We start from the raw sequence: 17,765 nt of genomic DNA, 5'->3' as shown, positions 1-17,765 counted from the left end.
ATGAGCGTGAAGCCGTACAGAAGAAGACCTTTACCAAGTGGGTCAACTCCCACCTTGCCCGAGTGTCCTGCCGAATCACAGACCTGTACACCGACCTTCGAGATGGACGGATGCTCATCAAGCTCCTGGAGGTCCTCTCCGGAGAAAGGCTGGTAAGCACCATTAAGTGGGAAAACATTTTTGAAGAAACAAGTATGGACTTATTTCTTAGTAAATTCTGCAATTAAAAATGTTTTCTGGAGAGAATCTTGATAAGTGAGGTAAGCACATTGTTTCTGGGTGATGTTATTGAGCTGTAATAATGTAGCTTTGTTTTTGAGATGCCTGCCCCCTCTGTAGGCTGATGGCCCTATTCAGGCAGAGTTAGCAATGGAAGGGCCAGTCTTGGATGCCCGCTCTGAGATCATAGAAGGAATTCTAAATTTATGTCTTACTGATGATTCTTTGGAACATCTGAGCTGGCATCTCAAGGTGGCAGGAGTTGAATCCAGTGGCCTCTGGCAGTTTTCGTGTTCTTTCCTGCTGTCCTTTTGTTTTGGGGGTGACGGTACATGCTGACATTGTGTCATCTTGAGAATAGAGCAAGTGGTAAATTCACCCTTTTCTTCTGGGCAGGGAGATTGTTAGTCTGTGGTGAAAATTGCATCTCCAGTAATGTGACGCTTGCGTGTGCACCTTACACCAGAGAAGTCTAAGCCACTCACTGTGACTGGCCCAGCAGGTCTTGTCTTGAAAGAGTCTGCTCTGTTTTCCACTAGAACACATGTAGTTCCATAGGTGGTGGTCTGTCTGAGCCAAGCTGAATGCCCAGGGACAGAGCCCCACATCTGTACTGACATCACCAGGAAAATGTGATGCCAGTGGTTGGCGGGGCTGCCAGAGAAGCCTTGTGTTTAACTTGATCTCCATTCTGTAACTCGACAGCCACAGTGGATCTTTTGCAGATCAATCCACACCTCTGACTGCTGGTGAGAGACTAGGGTTTTACATTCCTCTTTTAGGAGTCTGTGAACAGAATTGCTTCTCTAAACAAATGAAGATGGTATTTTCTTTCTCTGTCCCCTCTGGTCAGGAACAGAAGGTAGTCAAGCCTCTTCTCATCTTTATTACATCTGTTCATGCTCTTCATTCCTAGAGGTGCAGGTGTTACTGCCTCATTTTTCTTTGAGAGTTTATTGGTCAAACTAGATAATAAGCCCCTGTGCAGATTGCTACAAGAAGGTGGTAGTTTTCTGGGGCAGTGGTCCCATGTGGGGAGGCAAACAGAACAGTCGTTCATTGGGTTCTTTGCAGTGAGACTTGTTTTTACAGCCTAGGTGAGAATTACCGTGATGTGTGTCTTACAGAAATACAATCTTTATAACCAGACTTTTCTTTTTTCTATCTGTCAAACCTTCCCCCTCTTCATTTAACCAGGTAAATTTTTTTTTTAATTTTTTTTATGCTTTGATGGTAGCTTTGACAAAATAATAAAAGGCCTCACAGATAGGGAATGGTTTGCATATTTAATTTTGTTCTAGCACAGTCCAGTCTTTTAGGCTATGTGAAGTAAAATGTTTACCTTTGCATACCCACGGCTCAAGAAGACTGACCGTGATGACAATGTCCGTATAATACACATCAGGGCCCCATTGACTTTATGTAAGCAGGAAAAACAAAATAGCAACTAGCGAAGCATAATTTTTGTACTTTGCCATTTGCTGTTAGCAGTAAGTTTTTGCCTTTTTTTTTTTTTTTTTTTTTTTTTCTTTTCTTTTTGGTGAGATGGGGTCTTCTGTTATAGCCCAGGCTGGCTTTGAGGTCATAACAATCTTCCTGACTCAAGTTCCCAAGAGCAGAGATTATAATGTATACCACTATATTCATCTTTGTTAGCAACACACACACACACACACACACACACACACCTTTTTTCAGTGACTCAGAAACCTAGGAGAATGGGGATAAAGAATGGAAGATGCCCACCACCTCCACCCTCTCAGGTAATCAGTTCTAGAGATTACAGATTTTGGGGGGTTTTTTTGTTTTTTTTTTATGGTCCATTCCTAACAGCCATCTTTAATTATAGACTAGGCAGTTTAATTTCTCACATTCCAAAAGGAAGAAGACCATGTATAGTTAGGTAAAGCTCCTGTTTATTTGATCATGGTCTCTTATTTGGTGTATGGAACTTTCTGGAAGAGACACAAACCGCATTCTGTCCTTGGCTCCTGAGGCTGTTAGAATTCACAGTGCCCCAAAGGATTCCTGCATATTCAGATTCCAAAGCTAATTGAATGGTTAGCACTTCTGGTGTTAATGTCCCAGCTCACTGTGCAGTCAGCCAGTGAAGTCTATGCTGGTTTCCTGCACCTTCAATCTAAAGCCTGGGGTAACAGACATTAGCACTGTCTGCAGCCCTGTCTCAGTTTCTATGCGATTCAGTCTTTATTCCTTACCACCAGCTCGGCAGGGGATAGTAGATAAATGTTTAGGTGACTAGAATATGCAAACTTAGTTTATTAATGAAGTTTCAGATTCTTTTACAGAGGGGAATTTTCTGTGTGCATGTGTTTTTACTGAGTGAACCTGAAAAAATGGTGTTAGTCAGTGATCCAGAACATTATCTGATTTTAGCCTAATAAAAGGAATTAGATAAGTTTCAGAGGTTTCAGGTAGCTTTCCACCTTGTTTTATTCTGATCTCCTTGGGAAGAGGCTTGGCCCGATGTGCGAGATATCCAAAAGTGTTCTCCCCATACTCTCGTCTCAGGTATGTCTGGCCATGGAGCAATAAGACTGTTGCTGATTGGAAATCAGTTAATGAAAAATAAAACCATTCCTTTCTGTTGTCTTGTTCTGAAATCACAGCAGACTATAACTCTTCGTGAAGGTTTTGTTGCGAAATCCTATTAAAAACATATAGACTACCGTTTACTCTAGCATCATCTCGGCAGGAAAAAGTGTGAACACAGAACCTACACCCGCCACTCTGTTAATCGGGTCTTGATCTCAAGGCCAGGTGAGATTGAGACTGAAAGTGTTGAGGTTTGCCCAGTGTATGTTCGGCATAATGCCATTAGGCTTGCACCTAAATGGTGAGGTTATAGCAAAAGTTCAGAGCTTGCTGTGATTTCCACCCTTCCAGGCCCTTTGATAAGGGAGAATTTTAGGGAAGATAGCCAGGTTTTTGCCCTGCTGCTGCCAGGTGTAGCACCCCTCTGCCCGAGAGCAAGCATTTCCAGGGACCTGGGTCTTCTCCAGTGCCTGCTGTTTCCAATCACAGATGTCATTAGGTTTTGATCGCCTGCTGTTTACTGATTTTGCCTTTATGTTTTGTTGTCTTACTCCACTAATCAGTCTCTTAGAAGAAAAATCAACCAAAAAAAAAAGTATAGGTGTTTTGTTTTGTTTGTTCTGTTGGTTTTGCAACCATTAATTCCAGAACAGCTTGAGTTAAGTGGAAAAGGTAAGATTGCTATGACATGAGATTTGTTAAGCCTTGAATTCCACATTGAACTGTTTAGAATGAGCTTTTGTTTTGTTTTTCCTTTCCTTTCTTTTCTTTCAAGGCCTTTGTTAAGTGATAATACCAGCATGCATTGTTTGTTGAGACAGAGTTTTGTGGACCAATCACAGAGCTGGGCTCTTTTTCTAAGTATTATTTATTTCACTTTTTTTTGAACCATCGGCCATGGAAGAACTCCCACTAATTTGGGACCTACTTGTATAAATGTGGAAAGTGAAGTAATAGTTAGAGGAACAATATCCAGAAGTACCAAAAGAATTGGTAGCAAAGCCCTGGATTAGGAAGAGGAAAGGAAAGGAGCCCTTTAGATAAAGTGTCACAGACCCTAGTAGGGAAATGGGGCTCAGCTGGAAATGGGGCTCAGATTGAGAAGCCAGAGGACGTGAAGTCAAATTTAGCTTGGAAGAAAGCGTTTCTAAAGCTCGCACTGAGAACCAAGGTTCTAGGGGTCTATCGGAGGACTCTGCTCTTGGGCAAGTGTCTTATTTAGTAGGAGTTCCTTAAAAATATACAATTGTTTTTATTTATGTGTATGGCTGTTTGCCTACATGTATATCTGTGTGGTACCTGTGGAGGCCAGAAGATGGTATCAGAACTGGAGTTACAGATGGTTGTGAGCTGCCACATGGGTGCTAGAAATCGAACCTGGCTCCTAGAAGGGCAGGCGGTGCTCTTAACCCCTGAACTGTCTTTCTGGCTCTGGAGAGAGTGTAGCTTTTGAGAGTTTATAAACTATCACCATGTGCTCTTACTGGCTAGTGAGGTAGGTCCCTTGTTTCCTCTTCTGAATCAGCTCAGCGTTTGATAGGTAGGAAGAATTTGAAGACAGAGTTTGGCTTTATATGTGTGTATAGTCAGTAGATGTGCTCTTTGGAGACAGGGTGTCACTACAGCTCAGGTTGGCCTCAAATACGCCATCCTCCAGCCACAGCCACAGATATGCACTGTCATGCTCTGCTGGGGAGGTGGCAGTGGATCTATAATTAATGTAAGTGTTGGTTACACAGTTTTCCTGAGGCCAGTTAGTATTTTTTCTGGCTTCCTCTTCACTTGACCAGATCATCAGTCATTCATCTTGCATGATGACAAGCCCTCTACTCTGCAGTACCTAGTGTGTGTTCTATTGCTGGAAGTGACTTCAGTAACCACTGAATTAAGTCTTTGCTTTGAAGACATTATAACTCAGGAACTGAGAGACCATCCATACCAAGCAGGTTGTGTGTGGTGATGCAGATCTATGTTCTGCTTTCTAAGTAGCCTCAAGGTTTATTTGGGTCTCTGTGGAGAAGGAAGAGAGGAGGGAATTGCTAAGGTGGGGTAGATGGCTTAAGCCTCCTTCCCTCCCTGCACACCCTGCCAGGAATCCTTTTTGTGTCCTCTTTTGTTTAAAAAGGAAAGCAAACTAGCTCCAGGAAGTATCTTTTTTTCCACCTCTAGACTCTTGACAGTAAACCCTGCCATAGTCTGTAAATCCCGATATACTACAAAGAGCACTTGTCTACCATGTTTAAGGCCCTGGGTTCAATTTCCACACAGAAAAAGTAAATAAGCTGCATGGGCATTAGTAGAGTTAGGGGCCTGGGAGGGAACACCCACCCCATTCTTTGTTTTCTAAAGGCCTTGAGTCCATGCAGGGAAGGAGAATTAGCTCACGACACTGATTCTCAGAGTTAGGGCTTGACCTAGTGACTCTGATAGACAATTAGAATTATATTTTCAGATATTAAAGTTGGCTCACTCCATAGTTCTTTCTCCTTTGGAGTCTGATGGAAGATGGATCTGGAGTTGGGGTAATAATAGTTGGTGAGATTTGGGACAAGAAGAGGTGTCATGGAAGGATAAACAGGAAAAACACCTGCAAAAAATATAAATAAATGAATAAACAGATTGTGAGCTGTGAAGGTAGAGTCAGTGGAAACCGGCATTTCCTTAGAGGACTTGCCTGCCTGCCAAGGCTACTTGGATCTGAGCCCCATGAACCTGATGTCCATCCTTACTTCCACTGAATGGCAGTGGAGACTGTCCCAGCAGTAATCATACAGGACAGAAATGTGTGTGTTGCCATGGGAATGGTCCCATGCCACCCTAGAAATCTGATAATAAGTAATGAAGGCTAGATGGTATGCTCCTCTCTTTGGCAGAGCTGAAGGGACAGCTTCATAGAGCGCTCATTCCAGAGAGACACACCCTATCCTATTCCTTTGTGTTCAGTTTTTGTCATTACTTTCTTACTCTTTTTGAGAATGTGAAGCATAGTAATATATAAATAGCTCTTAAAATTATTTCCCAGGTAAGAACTGAGTCTTTTCTTTCCATTCACATGGAAATGCATACCACTCTGTTTTGTATTCTGTGTTCTTGTGTAACTTAAAGATAATGAACTTGGAGGCCTGGCTTACCACATACTAGTTAACTGGATAGACTGTCACCTCAGCAATAAAAGGATAAGAATAATAGTTGCTCTCAGTCATGGCTGTTGTGAGAATTGAATATGATTAGCCATAAACCACCACAGAAAACAGTACATGTAGTAGTGCTCAGTAAGTGGCAGCTAAGACGTTTCTCATGTTGAAATCCATGTGATTAGATGAAATCATTGTTACCTCTTAAGAATATTTTATTGTTCCCAAATTTGTCTGAGTATCATACCACACCTTAAACACTTGAGAATGCCTCGCTGAAGCCAATAGAACACAAGAGAATTGGCATCCTGGGATTCTAGGAAGGTGAGAGGTATTTGTTTTGGTGGATATTGGACCTGAGGCCTTGCATGTTAAGCATGAGCTGCACCACTGAGTTCTAGTCTCAGCCTGTTACATTACAGTCACTTTGAGACAGGGTCTCAATAAGTTGTTTACGATAGTCTTGAACTTAGGATCTTTTGACTTCAGGCCTTATGAGCTTTATAATTGATTCTCCCTCTCTCTTGCATTGTACTACCAGTATTATTTAATTTTGCCATGTCTTTTTTGTTATTTTGTTATAAAAGAGGGGTTAGTCATTCACTAAAGCGTCAGTTATGAAATAAAAGAATGTTTTAAAAGCATGAAGGGTAGTCCAATGAGGTGATAAAGTAAATGTCCCAGTAACTTAAATTTTTTTTATTTTATATTCTGCTTATATATTTTTACTTTATGTGTATGGATGTTTCTCCTCCATATATGTCTGTGCACATTTGTACGGTGCCCACAGAGTCCAGAAATGGAGCTGGAGTCGTAGACCATTGTGATTAGATGTGGATGCTGGGAATTGAACCTGGGTCCTCTAGAAGAGCTGCCAGTGCTCTTCACTGCTAAGCTCTCCAAGTAAAATTGTGTGTGTGTGTGTGTGTGTGTGTGTGTGTGTGTGTGTGTGTGTGTGTGTAAGATAGAGTAGATGTTTATAGTAAATATGGCAGGGATGTTTCTAAAATATTCCCCTTCCAATGGCTTCTTCTCCATTTTGATATAAATGTAAAGTGAACAGACATTTGAGGTATTTAGATACCTTGTCCCTGCTCGTCTGCCCTCCCTTCCCCTCTCTTCTCCATTCTTCTTTCTTTTCCATACCTTTTTACTTGTTCGCTTCTCTATCCTCATAAAACTACCATCTAAAATTCTCCTGATTTGAGGGTATGTCCCATTTTCATCTTAAGCCAGTCTTGGGAAATGACCCAGCCCAGCAGGCAGCAACCTGTTGTTACATTTAAGACGGTCTAATCATCCTCACCAATACCTTTGTGGATGGCGGCAGTAGCACCGAGACTCCGTGAAATTGGACCAAATGAGTGCACACAGATTTCAGTTTGGGTTTGGGCGGAGAGCACACGTGCTGAGCATGTGTGTTTCAGGGTAGTCCTCAGGAGTCACCTCTGCCTGCTAGATGAACTGTCTCCACCTCTGTTCTGTTTCTAGCCTAAACCCACGAAGGGACGGATGCGCATCCACTGTCTGGAGAATGTAGACAAGGCCCTTCAGTTCCTGAAGGAGCAGAGAGTCCATCTTGAGAACATGGGTTCCCATGACATTGTGGATGGGAACCACCGGCTGACCCTCGGACTCATCTGGACCATCATCCTGCGCTTCCAGGTAAGGAGCTTTGCTAAGGAGGCTGCCAGCTTAAAGAACTTAGCCAAACTTTCCGCACGTGAGTTTCCTATCTACAGGGCCCCCCAGGAGAGACCAGGTTGCTGCCACTCTGGAGGATTGTCAGCTACCATGTTCTGCATTTCACTGTCCCCAACGGACTTGACTTTCCTGTCAGATAGGACTAACTCAGTGATGTGGCTCCTAGAGTGTGCCCCAGCCCACCACTTCCTGGACCTCTGAACATCTGACCTCTGCCATCCGGCTTTCAGTTGCAAAGGTCAAGTGTGACTGGTGCTGGCACTTCTAGGCTGTCTAGACTTCACTGAATTGTGGCCCTGTAGGCTAGGGGCTCCATTTCCACCTTCTCGTCTTCCTTTGGGTGTGAAGGAGCAGTTTTCAGGAGGAGAGAGCCAAAAGCCTTATGTGTATTTGACTCAGTGTGATTGATGTGATGAAGTGCCTCTGTGCAGAGAAGCCTTTTGTGAAAAGACACTCAAGGTCATTTCATGTCCAAGCCTTGAGCCTTGTTTGTGTGGGTTCCGTTCAGGCTGCCTTGGGTGACCCAGGTGTGCAGTGTTAGGGAGAAGCACCTGTGTTTAGGCACATGTTTTGTGCTCAGGCTCTTCAATTACAGTTTGAAGTGCTGGAAAAAGTCCTTGCCCTGGTGTCAGGTTCCTCTCCAAACACCCCCCCACCCCACCCCACCCCCGCATTCCTGTCTCCTGCATGACTGTGTCCTTGTGCTTTTCTGTCCTGTTTTCATTCTTTGATAAAGATCTGTTGATTTTTGTGAGTAAGGAAAAATCTCACATAATCAAGGGGAGGGCAAAAAAAAAAAATCAAAAATCAAATTTTAACTTAGTTTTCCTGTTCAAACTCTGAGACTGTCCTGTGATCAATGCTTTTTCCATCTCTGTTGCCATTCTGAGATTAGACTTCAGCTTCCCAGTGTTCTGGATGTCTCTGTGTGGGGAGGGAGAGTCACAGAGGGCCTCGTCATCCACCTTCACTGCTGCCATTGAGAAAGCATCTCAGTAATTCAGGTTCCCAGGCCCAGTTCTAGGATTCTCATTAAGTAGGCTAAGCGAATTTTTGTTGAAAATGTCATCTATTGCTTTGGCCTGTGGTGATGGGAACATGGAAGAGCATTCTGACTGGGGCCCCGTGACAGCAGGTAAGGGCCCCTGTCAGGGAGCTGGCATACACAGCCATTTTCACAGTTCTCAGGGTGAGCTGAGTTGAGGCCACTGCCTGTTGGCCTGCCCTCTCTGAACTTGAGCCTGCTAATGCATACTTTCTCCCCCTGAACTGAGAAGCTAGGCTGCTGGCACTAGTGTGTGAGCTGCAGTGCTGGTAGCCGGCATTGTGCAGTCTCTTTCACTGGCTTTATTGTATTGAATCATTGTTTGTGTTCCTGCCTCTTGTCCAAAATTCAGTTATGGGGGGAAAACACAGAAGATAGTTGGGAGCATTTATCTAGAATCGTGTAGCTGATAGGTGCCTCTTAATCTGAACTAAAATTTTGAGTGTACATGGTAGAAGTCGTTCAGTGTGACCTTGATGCATAGACCAGGCTTTATGTCTAATGTTAAAATTGCTTGTGAACTTAGAGAGCATGGAAGCAGAGCATTTAAGCAGGTTCTGTCTTAGAGTTTTGTCAGTTTTCAGGAATATACATATAGTACCTCAGCAAAATATTTTTTTGGTTTCTATGAGAAACCTTGCATTGGAACGATGGCATATATGATCTTACTAAGTGCTAGAGAGGCATTTAGGTGACCAACCAGTCATCCCTTTGGCTTCCTGCGTAGAATAGGAAACCTAATTCTGGAGGATTCTGAGGTGACCCTGACAGGTCTTACTGATATTTGGAGCAAATAGTCTTCAGGGTGAGACTTTGATCTGTTTTACATAAATGTAGACCTGTTCCTCAGTGGCTGTCAGGACAATGACTTGGGTGTTGGTTTAATATTTCTTTTTAAACTTTAGATCCAGGATATCAGTGTAGAGACGGAAGATAACAAAGAGAAAAAGTCTGCCAAGGATGCATTGCTGCTGTGGTGCCAGATGAAGACAGCTGGGTGAGTGTGAACGCAAAGGGCACTAGGCATCTCACAGGATTAAGTTCCCCTGTGGTCATCACTCAAAGGTGCTGACAAGTGTCTTTTTCATGGCTTCTGTTGAGAAGTCTTGTGAACACATAAACAGTGGATATGTTGACATTTCAGCTGGCTGTCAGAATGGAAGGAGTTCTGATTTATACTTGGAGATTGTCATTTCCTTAATCAGTTCTTTCTGTCTACCAGGAAAGCTCCACAGACCGTTATATCTTCAATTATAAAATTCTGGGAGCATTTCTAAGAATCACACCCACGTGCTTTTTTAAAATGCATGGGAGTTTTCGCCTTTAATTTCTGTCATTTGGGGAGATTTGCACAGGAAACTGAGAAGCAGTTGTTATGTAAACCTGCCCTGGTTTTCCTTGTATTCTTTCACTGAAACCCAATTTGAAGATATTTGTATAGCACTGCAACTTTTTGTTAATTAATGACACTTTGTGATTTTAGCTAATATTAAACCTGTAAAGTGGATCTAGAAAAAGGGCTCAGCAGTTAAGAGCACTCACTGCTTTTCCAGAGTACCCAGGTTCTGTTTCCAGCACCCACAGCAGGTGGCTCAAAACTGCAGAAACTCCAGCTCCTTTGGGCTTCTGTGGACACCTTCATGCACATGGTGCTATAAACTCACACAAACACACATAATACACATAAATAAAGATGAATACATTTTTTTAAAATCCTGTAACGTTGCTGATGAAATTATTTTAGAGTTGGTTCTTAATGAGAACCAATTCTTTATCAGATTAATTAGTTGGTTGTTCTCAAAACTGCCTTACCTTGGGGCTGGTGAGACTTGTCATAAACGCACTCGCTATCAAGCCTGCTGACCTGAGTTAGCTCCTAGGGGACGCACATGATGCAGTGAGAGAACTCATTCCCACAAGTATCCTCTGACCCCCTTCCTCCCAAAAGGAACAACCCAATCAGGTAGATAATATGAATGTAAACTTTCAAAAATAAAAAACTCTGCTCTACCCATAGGTGTAAGCAGTGAATGTTCAGCATGAAAACCGTAAAGAGCTTATGTATAGCCTGTGGTTCTCACCCTTCCTGCTGCTGCAACCCTTTAAGTAGAATTCTTCATGTTATGGTGACCTCCACACATTAAATTATTTTCGTTGCTACTTCATAACTATAATTTTACTACTGTTGTGAATTGTAATGTAAATATCTGATATGCAGGACATCTGATTTGCAACCACCCAGCAGGTTGAGAACCACTGTTATAACTTAAGCAGATGAAAGCAAGTATGAAACTTTGTGCAACCACAGATAAAAAGTTATTAGCAATCAATCCATATGGAGTAAAATAAAAATAGACCATTCATTTGAGGCCAGTTTTAAACAGAAAAGTTTTCTAGGGAAGTTCTTATTCAGAAAACATCAATTAAGCCCTGTATGTAAAAAAGAGAGCTGAGTATCACATGACCAGGCAGTCCTAGCCAGCTTTATCCAGTGGTGTATGATTCAGATCCCAGTGAAATGGGTCCTGAAGCCCTGGCGGGTGGACTACAAAGCCACAGGAAGCAAAAGGCTGTGGACATGTCAAGATTAATGGTCACTTTTTCCCTGAGTAAGAGTGATGTTTAGATTTAGAACATAGTTCACATCTTTCATGGAATTGAATTAACAAGAAGATGTAAAGACACACAGCTGTCTATTTTATTTTTACTTCATAGCAAGCTGATTTTAAAAGGACATATGCTCAGACTTAATTGTCCTTACTGATATATAACCTTGAGTTTACAGTGAACACAGGCCTATTTTTTTTTCCCATTTAGCCAAAGCATAAGCTTTTGTTTGGTAATTCTGTGGCTTTGCTCTTGTGCTTTCTCTTTTGGCAGGTACCCCAATGTCAACATCCACAATTTCACCACTAGCTGGAGGGATGGCATGGCCTTCAATGCACTGATACACAAACACCGGTGAGTCTGAAGAAGTCATGGTGAGGGTAGAAGCATAGATATGTTACCGTGTTTCTATGGCAGATCTGGATGGGTTGTATCTTCTATCTGTGGCTCAGATACTGTGCCATAGTGGAAATTCCTGCATTCATATGGAGAGAATGTGTAAGTTCACTCCATTATCTTTCATAGAGTTTATCTTTGCCTGATAAACTTTCAAGGTGATTATTCAGAAGCCAAATATCACTGCTTGATGATTATGAGATACTGTGATTTTACTCCACAAAGTGTTTAACATTTCTGGAGTAATTATCATGTCTCATTAGACACTTGAGTTATTTCCAAGGTATGACGTTCTTTTGTGTTCCATTATCATTCTGTATAGGCCTGACCTGATAGATTTTGATAAACTGAAGAAATCCAACGCACACTACAATCTGCAAAATGCGTTTAACCTGGCAGAGCAGCACCTTGGCCTCACAAAACTGTTAGACCCTGAAGGTGAGGACCTGAGATGGGAAAGGTTAATGTAAAGGCTTCTTATGTTGGGGGGCTCTTACATGTGCAGCACACCTTGAGAAGTATCAAAGGAAGAGGAGCTTTAAAATTCCAGTAGGTTTATAGGATGGGTTACATTTGACAAGGCTTTGAAAGATGGGTATGAGAGAGAGGGCATGAGTAGAGGTGAAGAACCAGAAAAGAAGGCAAGTCTGATGATTGAGGGTTTCTATGGGAACGGTGCAGAGAACACCCCTGGCCTTGGCTCTGCAGGCTAAATATCAAACCTTTGGCAGCGGGGTATCATTGGAAGTTGTTGGCACTCGTGTACACAGAGACAGCCTAGCATAGACACTCAGTGAATGCTTGTTGACCGATGTTCATGGGAATGTGCACTGAGGGTAAGTGGAGATTGAGAACAAGGGCACTCTTAGGATGCTGGAGCTTAAATAAGGAAGGGAATGTGTGAGTAGATGAGACAGTAGCATGGTTTTTCTTATGACTGACTATATCACATCTGTGTGGAACTGATGGCTAGTATCTGGGTCTCTGCAGTAGCCACAGCCTGTCTTGAGATGACCGAGATGACCTCTCTGGGGAAGCCTATACAATCCTCATTTCTAGATCACAGTACAATGTGGGATTTCAAAAGAACTTTTTCTAATTTTGAGAAATATTTAAAATATAATGAGATTATTTAGTTTGTAATGCTAACGGCTTATAGATTCTCTTTGCTGTAATAAACAAATATTAGAGAGGGACAAAAGTGTGTGTGTGTGAAAGTGTAAAGTTCTTATAAATACGGAGTGGGAGACTAAAAGCTCCAAGGGCATCTTGAGGTCATGAGGCTGCCAAGCTGGTTTCTTGCTCTTCTCCAATACATAAGATTTACTACAGGAAGCCAAGGTACAGTTATCTTTGAGATAATCCATTAAGTGATTTCTCAATATAAACAGAAAGCTAAAACTCCTTGAATTATGATCAGTCTTCATTAACACTCCTTACTGTGAGAAGGTTTTCCTTAGGTCTTAGCCCTTTGTATTTTTACAATGAACCTCTTTTTCCCCCTCCTCCTTTTACACGGACTTTTTATTAACTCATGCATTAATCTTTCTAATCACCAACCAATATAAAACAGAGATTGATATTTCTCAGCTTACAAGACGGATATCTCCTGTGGTTTTGACCTTAATCAGTAGTTGCCCAGTGTTCCAAGGGATACCAGTTAAAATGTATTCCTAGACAAGCTGGAGGATTTTTGGCTATTACTCCTTTCAGGTAGATCAACATTTTGTGTTTACTAAATTGGATGCAGCACGTGTGCACGTGTGCACATTGATGAGGATGATGAGACCCAGGGGCTGTCCAGTAGGAACTCTAGCTGCGATTTGGCTCTCGGTCCCGTTGGTGCCAATGACAGTGGGGCTGGGGTCCTTGTGTTTAAAACACTGGGCTATTGACAGAATAGAAAGGAGGATATGTGTGGAATGTGTATTGAAAAGAAACCTGACAGCTGTTAGGAAACATACTTCTATATGTCTTATTTTTAATCTGTCCTAGCTTGAGTATTTCTCTCAACATCACCATTCCTGGGACTTGTCATTCTCATTCATTTGTTTCCTTACTCAGTGACTACACATTAACCGTCCACTTACAGCACAACCCAGTAGGAACTGAGAAGGTGGTGTGGTTAGGATATAGGTTCATAGGAAAAAAACATATGAGTAAATAATAATATCTTGCAGAAGGCAGATTGTACATCAAAGTCCCAAGGCAGGAAGAAAACAGTAATTTTACCACAGGAATGAGAAATGTCCATGTAACCCCTGAGCTGCCCCTTTTGAGCCAGATAGTGAGTCTGGGTAGAGAAGGTCATTTCGGGCAAACACTAGTTGTAAGGAATGCAAGAATATCAGAAAGTAGAAGCACATATGAAAAATGGTGAAGAGGCATATTTTTCTGTGGAATAAGAAACATTTGGAATGATGCTTGGGACTTAGAAAAAACCTGATAAATGTTGAAGGAAGGATGGGAAAAGCAAAGAAAAGCTACAGCAAGATAAAAAGAGTTAAAGGGACCATGCTTCACTCACACTGAAGGGCACCTTTGTGTTCATGCTTCTGGAAGGTCAGCCTGGGTTAAGTGAGTGGGGGACAGAGAAGCCTAGTGAGGAAGCCGTTGTTTCAGGTTGCTTATGTGAACAGAAGGGCCTGAATATGACATTAAGAATTCTGTCACTAACTGGGTACAAGGAGACAAAGTTGTCCAGAGAAGAATGTGCCATAGGCCGAGATGGAGTGTCTAACTACACAGCCCCGTTTGGTGTTAGGGTTAAGGGTAAGGAAAGGAAACAAACACAGCTTCTGCAGAAGGTGTTTTGTGGATATTCATGTGGTGAATGAATCTGTGGTGTGCTTTCTTCTGCATTCTTCAATTAATGATGTGATGGCAGAATTTTCAAAGAATAAAAGTCTCTGGGCTGTTAGACCTGTTAGACAGTTGTTCCAGCTTGCTTCTGCTGCCCCACTGGTTGCATGGTGAGTAGCACTCTGAGCCAAGCCCTCTCTGGTTACAGATATCAGCGTGGACCACCCTGATGAGAAGTCCATCATCACATATGTGGTCACCTACTACCACTACTTCTCTAAGATGAAGGCCTTGGCAGTCGAAGGGAAGCGCATTGGGAAGGTGAGCTCGCACGAGTGTAGTCACTTGTGCACACCATCAGTTACCTCCCTGCTCTGCATCTGAGCCCTTCATCCAGAGACTCTGCTTTGCCAGTAGTAGCTTGGCCAGTAGTAAGCAGTACTCAGTAGTGGCCTCTGGGAGTGGCAGAAATGAGGTAGAATCCTTGTTTTCCCAAAGGGTAATGAGAAGAAGCAGAGTAATAGTAGAAATCGCTAGAAAGGGAATTTCAGACACAAACCTCTTTCCTCATCCTTTACAGGAAATTGACTATTGAAAATCTGACTAAATTGGCTCTGCCATGGTCATGAAATCCTACTCACTATGATTTAAAAAGCCTCAGTCTCAGGTCCTTTTCATCTCAGTGGCAAAGTTCCCCTCCCCTTTTTGGTTTGTTCCTTTTGTTTTGTTCCTCTCCCTGCACCCCGACCCAGAGGTCTCTTTGCTTGTCTAGGGATTACAGAAATCATCATAGTCTTTCCCTGGAGCTTGAGTGGCTTCAGAACCAGTTCCATTGAGTTAAGTTGTCACTGCTCACAGATAATAAGCCTGGCCTGGGTGCCTATTTGCATTTAAGTTAAAATGCCTCTGCCAAGGAACAGACTATGGGAAAGCTAGTCATTCAGTGTGCGTGCTTCACGTGGACACATGTGCGGTGTGTTTTTCTTGACCAGTGACATCTGGGTATCGGTTTCCCGACCTTTCGTTACAGGTGCTTGATAATGCTATTGAAACAGAGAAAATGATTGAGAAGTATGAATCACTTGCCTCTGACCTCCTGGAGTGGATTGAACAAACCATCATCATTCTGAACAATCGCAAATTTGCTAATTCACTGGTTGGAGTCCAGCAGCAGCTTCAGGCATTCAACACTTACCGCACAGTGGAGAAACCACCTAAGTAAGAGGCCGATTGTTATGAATTGTCATTAATATATACAGCAGCCACAGGACACCTGTTTTCTGACTTCCATTATCTCTTCTGTTAACTCGGTGTCCTGTTTTCCTCCTTGCCTGAGTCCCAGCTGCTGAGATTTCTCATACATTGTGTCTCTCCTGAGCTCTTGTAGTAGGCTGTACTATTGACACACAGGATATGTGAGAACCTAAGGGATGATACAAGTCCTCAGTCCCTTCTCCAAAACTCCTGCATTGAATGTCTTTTTAAAATTCTACTTTTAGCTTTTAGAAAAGCAACACAGTGAAGCCAGGTGTAGCAGCAAGTACCTGTAATTCCAGCACTTGGAACACTGAGTCTGGAGGATCCTAAGTTCAGGCTTACTTGGACTACATAGCAAGATCTTGTCTCAGAAAAAAAGAAAAGTTAGTGATACAGTGTATGTTATAAAACTCTGAGTGGGTCTGAGAAAATATCTTATTACCAAGTATTGTGTTAGGTAGAGGCAACCATTGCATAACAGTTGAAATCAAGTCTTACTACCTAAAAAAGCTGATTTTTCTTTTCTTTTTCATGTGTGATGTACACACACACACACACACACACACACACACACACGTTCGGAAATGCACGTCTGTGTACATGCGGCCAGAGGAGGATGTCTGGTGTCCTGCTCTGTTGCTCTGCTCTGTTCACATTCCTGTGTCACTGTTACCCTCCTGCTGTTGGATCAGTGTAGCTGTGCCAGCTGTTCATGCAGGTGCTAGAGAGCTGAGCTCAGCAAGTGCTCTCAACCTGCTGACCCATTTCTCCAAACTCCTTTTTATTTCTTCTGAAAATTCAGTTGTGAATTCTTTGGTGAGGGAGTTCTCTGAAACCCACTGAAAATTTAGCTTAGATATTTGAAATAATTATTGCTGATTTGTTCATTCATCCTCTGAATGAAATAAATCCATTGTCTTGGGGCAGTGGTTCTCAACCTTCCTAATGCTGTTGTGACCCTTTAATACAGTTCATGTTGTGGTGACGCCAGCCGTAAAATTATTCTCATTGCTGCTTCATAACTATATTTTTGCTACTGTTACTAATTGTAAATACCTGATATGCAGGATATCTGATATGGTAACCCCTGGGAAAGGGTCCTTCAACCCTGGAGGGGTTGCAGCCCACAGGTTGAGAACCACTGGTCTAGGTGATTAACTTTGTGCCCTTGATGTCCTCAAATATAAAAACAGCCACAAAACGATGCTGCAGTTCCAGAGTTCATAAGGACCAGTGGACTGATGTGTTGCTGTCTCACTAATACAAGCTTTACGTAAATCAGACCAGAGATAGATGGATTTCATGACTGTGTGAAATAGGTTTTTCTCTAATAAGAAATGAATTTTCATTCTTGAAAGAACAAGGTACAGTAATGATTATGGCTGGTTTTCTCTACTCAGGTTTACTGAGAAGGGGAATTTGGAGGTGCTGCTTTTCACAATTCAGAGCAAGATGAGAGCTAATAACCAGAAGGTCTACATGCCCCGAGAAGGGAAGCTCATCTCTGATATCAACAAGGTGAAGCTAACCCATGTGGTCATGTTTTGGTTCTTCCATCCAGCAGGCTTCAGGTTCTCTCTGCTTGATGATTTAGTAGTGTAGGAGAATGCAAGGGTCACTCCCAGCATCCCTTGCTGTTGATGCCAAGGATAACAGAAGGTCCAGCAAAGAGTTGTCATAGTTGTCATAGGTCAGTCCACCGGAACAGTGTTAAGACTTCGTCAATACGACTTTGTCAACAGCCTTGGCTCAGGGTTCACCTTTTTACCCAGATACTCAGTTTAATCCCTCATCTGTGTGAAGCAGTCAACTCAAACACCTTCACATGACAGAGGGGAACTGGAAGCTTGATTGCACATGCTTGGAATCTCTGCAGGCCGTGGACTCTAGATGCTGTTTGCCTCCATCAGAGAAGCTGTCAGACCAGCTATATCCATTGTTGTGCCCAGTGTGCCTGCAAGTATAGACTTGCACTGTGGGTATTCTATCCAAAGGAAATTAGAAAAATCGCCAGGTGTGGTGGTGCACGCCTTTAATCCCAGCAC

General features: G+C 42.5%; 1 protein-coding gene across 4 annotated transcripts in view; it reads left to right on the top strand.

Moving 5' to 3' along the window:
- Sptbn1 (spectrin beta, non-erythrocytic 1) overlaps nt 1–17,765 on the top strand; it is a 174,996-nt gene that overhangs the window by 108,810 nt on the left and 48,421 nt on the right. For all 4 annotated transcript variants that reach the window (XM_006993194.4, XM_015986682.3, XM_006993195.4 and 1 more), the window contains 8 exons: nt 1–152; nt 7,401–7,574; nt 9,564–9,655; nt 11,539–11,619; nt 11,984–12,099; nt 14,672–14,784; nt 15,494–15,681; nt 17,121–17,238. In XM_006993194.4, the coding sequence (XP_006993256.1) occupies nt 1–152; nt 7,401–7,574; nt 9,564–9,655; nt 11,539–11,619; nt 11,984–12,099; nt 14,672–14,784; nt 15,494–15,681; nt 17,121–17,238 (1,034 nt within the window). The remainder of the gene's footprint in view (nt 153–7,400; nt 7,575–9,563; nt 9,656–11,538; nt 11,620–11,983; nt 12,100–14,671; nt 14,785–15,493; nt 15,682–17,120; nt 17,239–17,765) is intronic.

This window comes from Peromyscus maniculatus, chromosome 10, assembly GCF_049852395.1.
Source record: "Peromyscus maniculatus bairdii isolate BWxNUB_F1_BW_parent chromosome 10, HU_Pman_BW_mat_3.1, whole genome shotgun sequence".
Lineage (NCBI taxonomy): Eukaryota > Metazoa > Chordata > Mammalia > Rodentia > Cricetidae > Peromyscus > Peromyscus maniculatus.
This window is presented reverse-complemented; position numbering and strand designations above follow the sequence as displayed.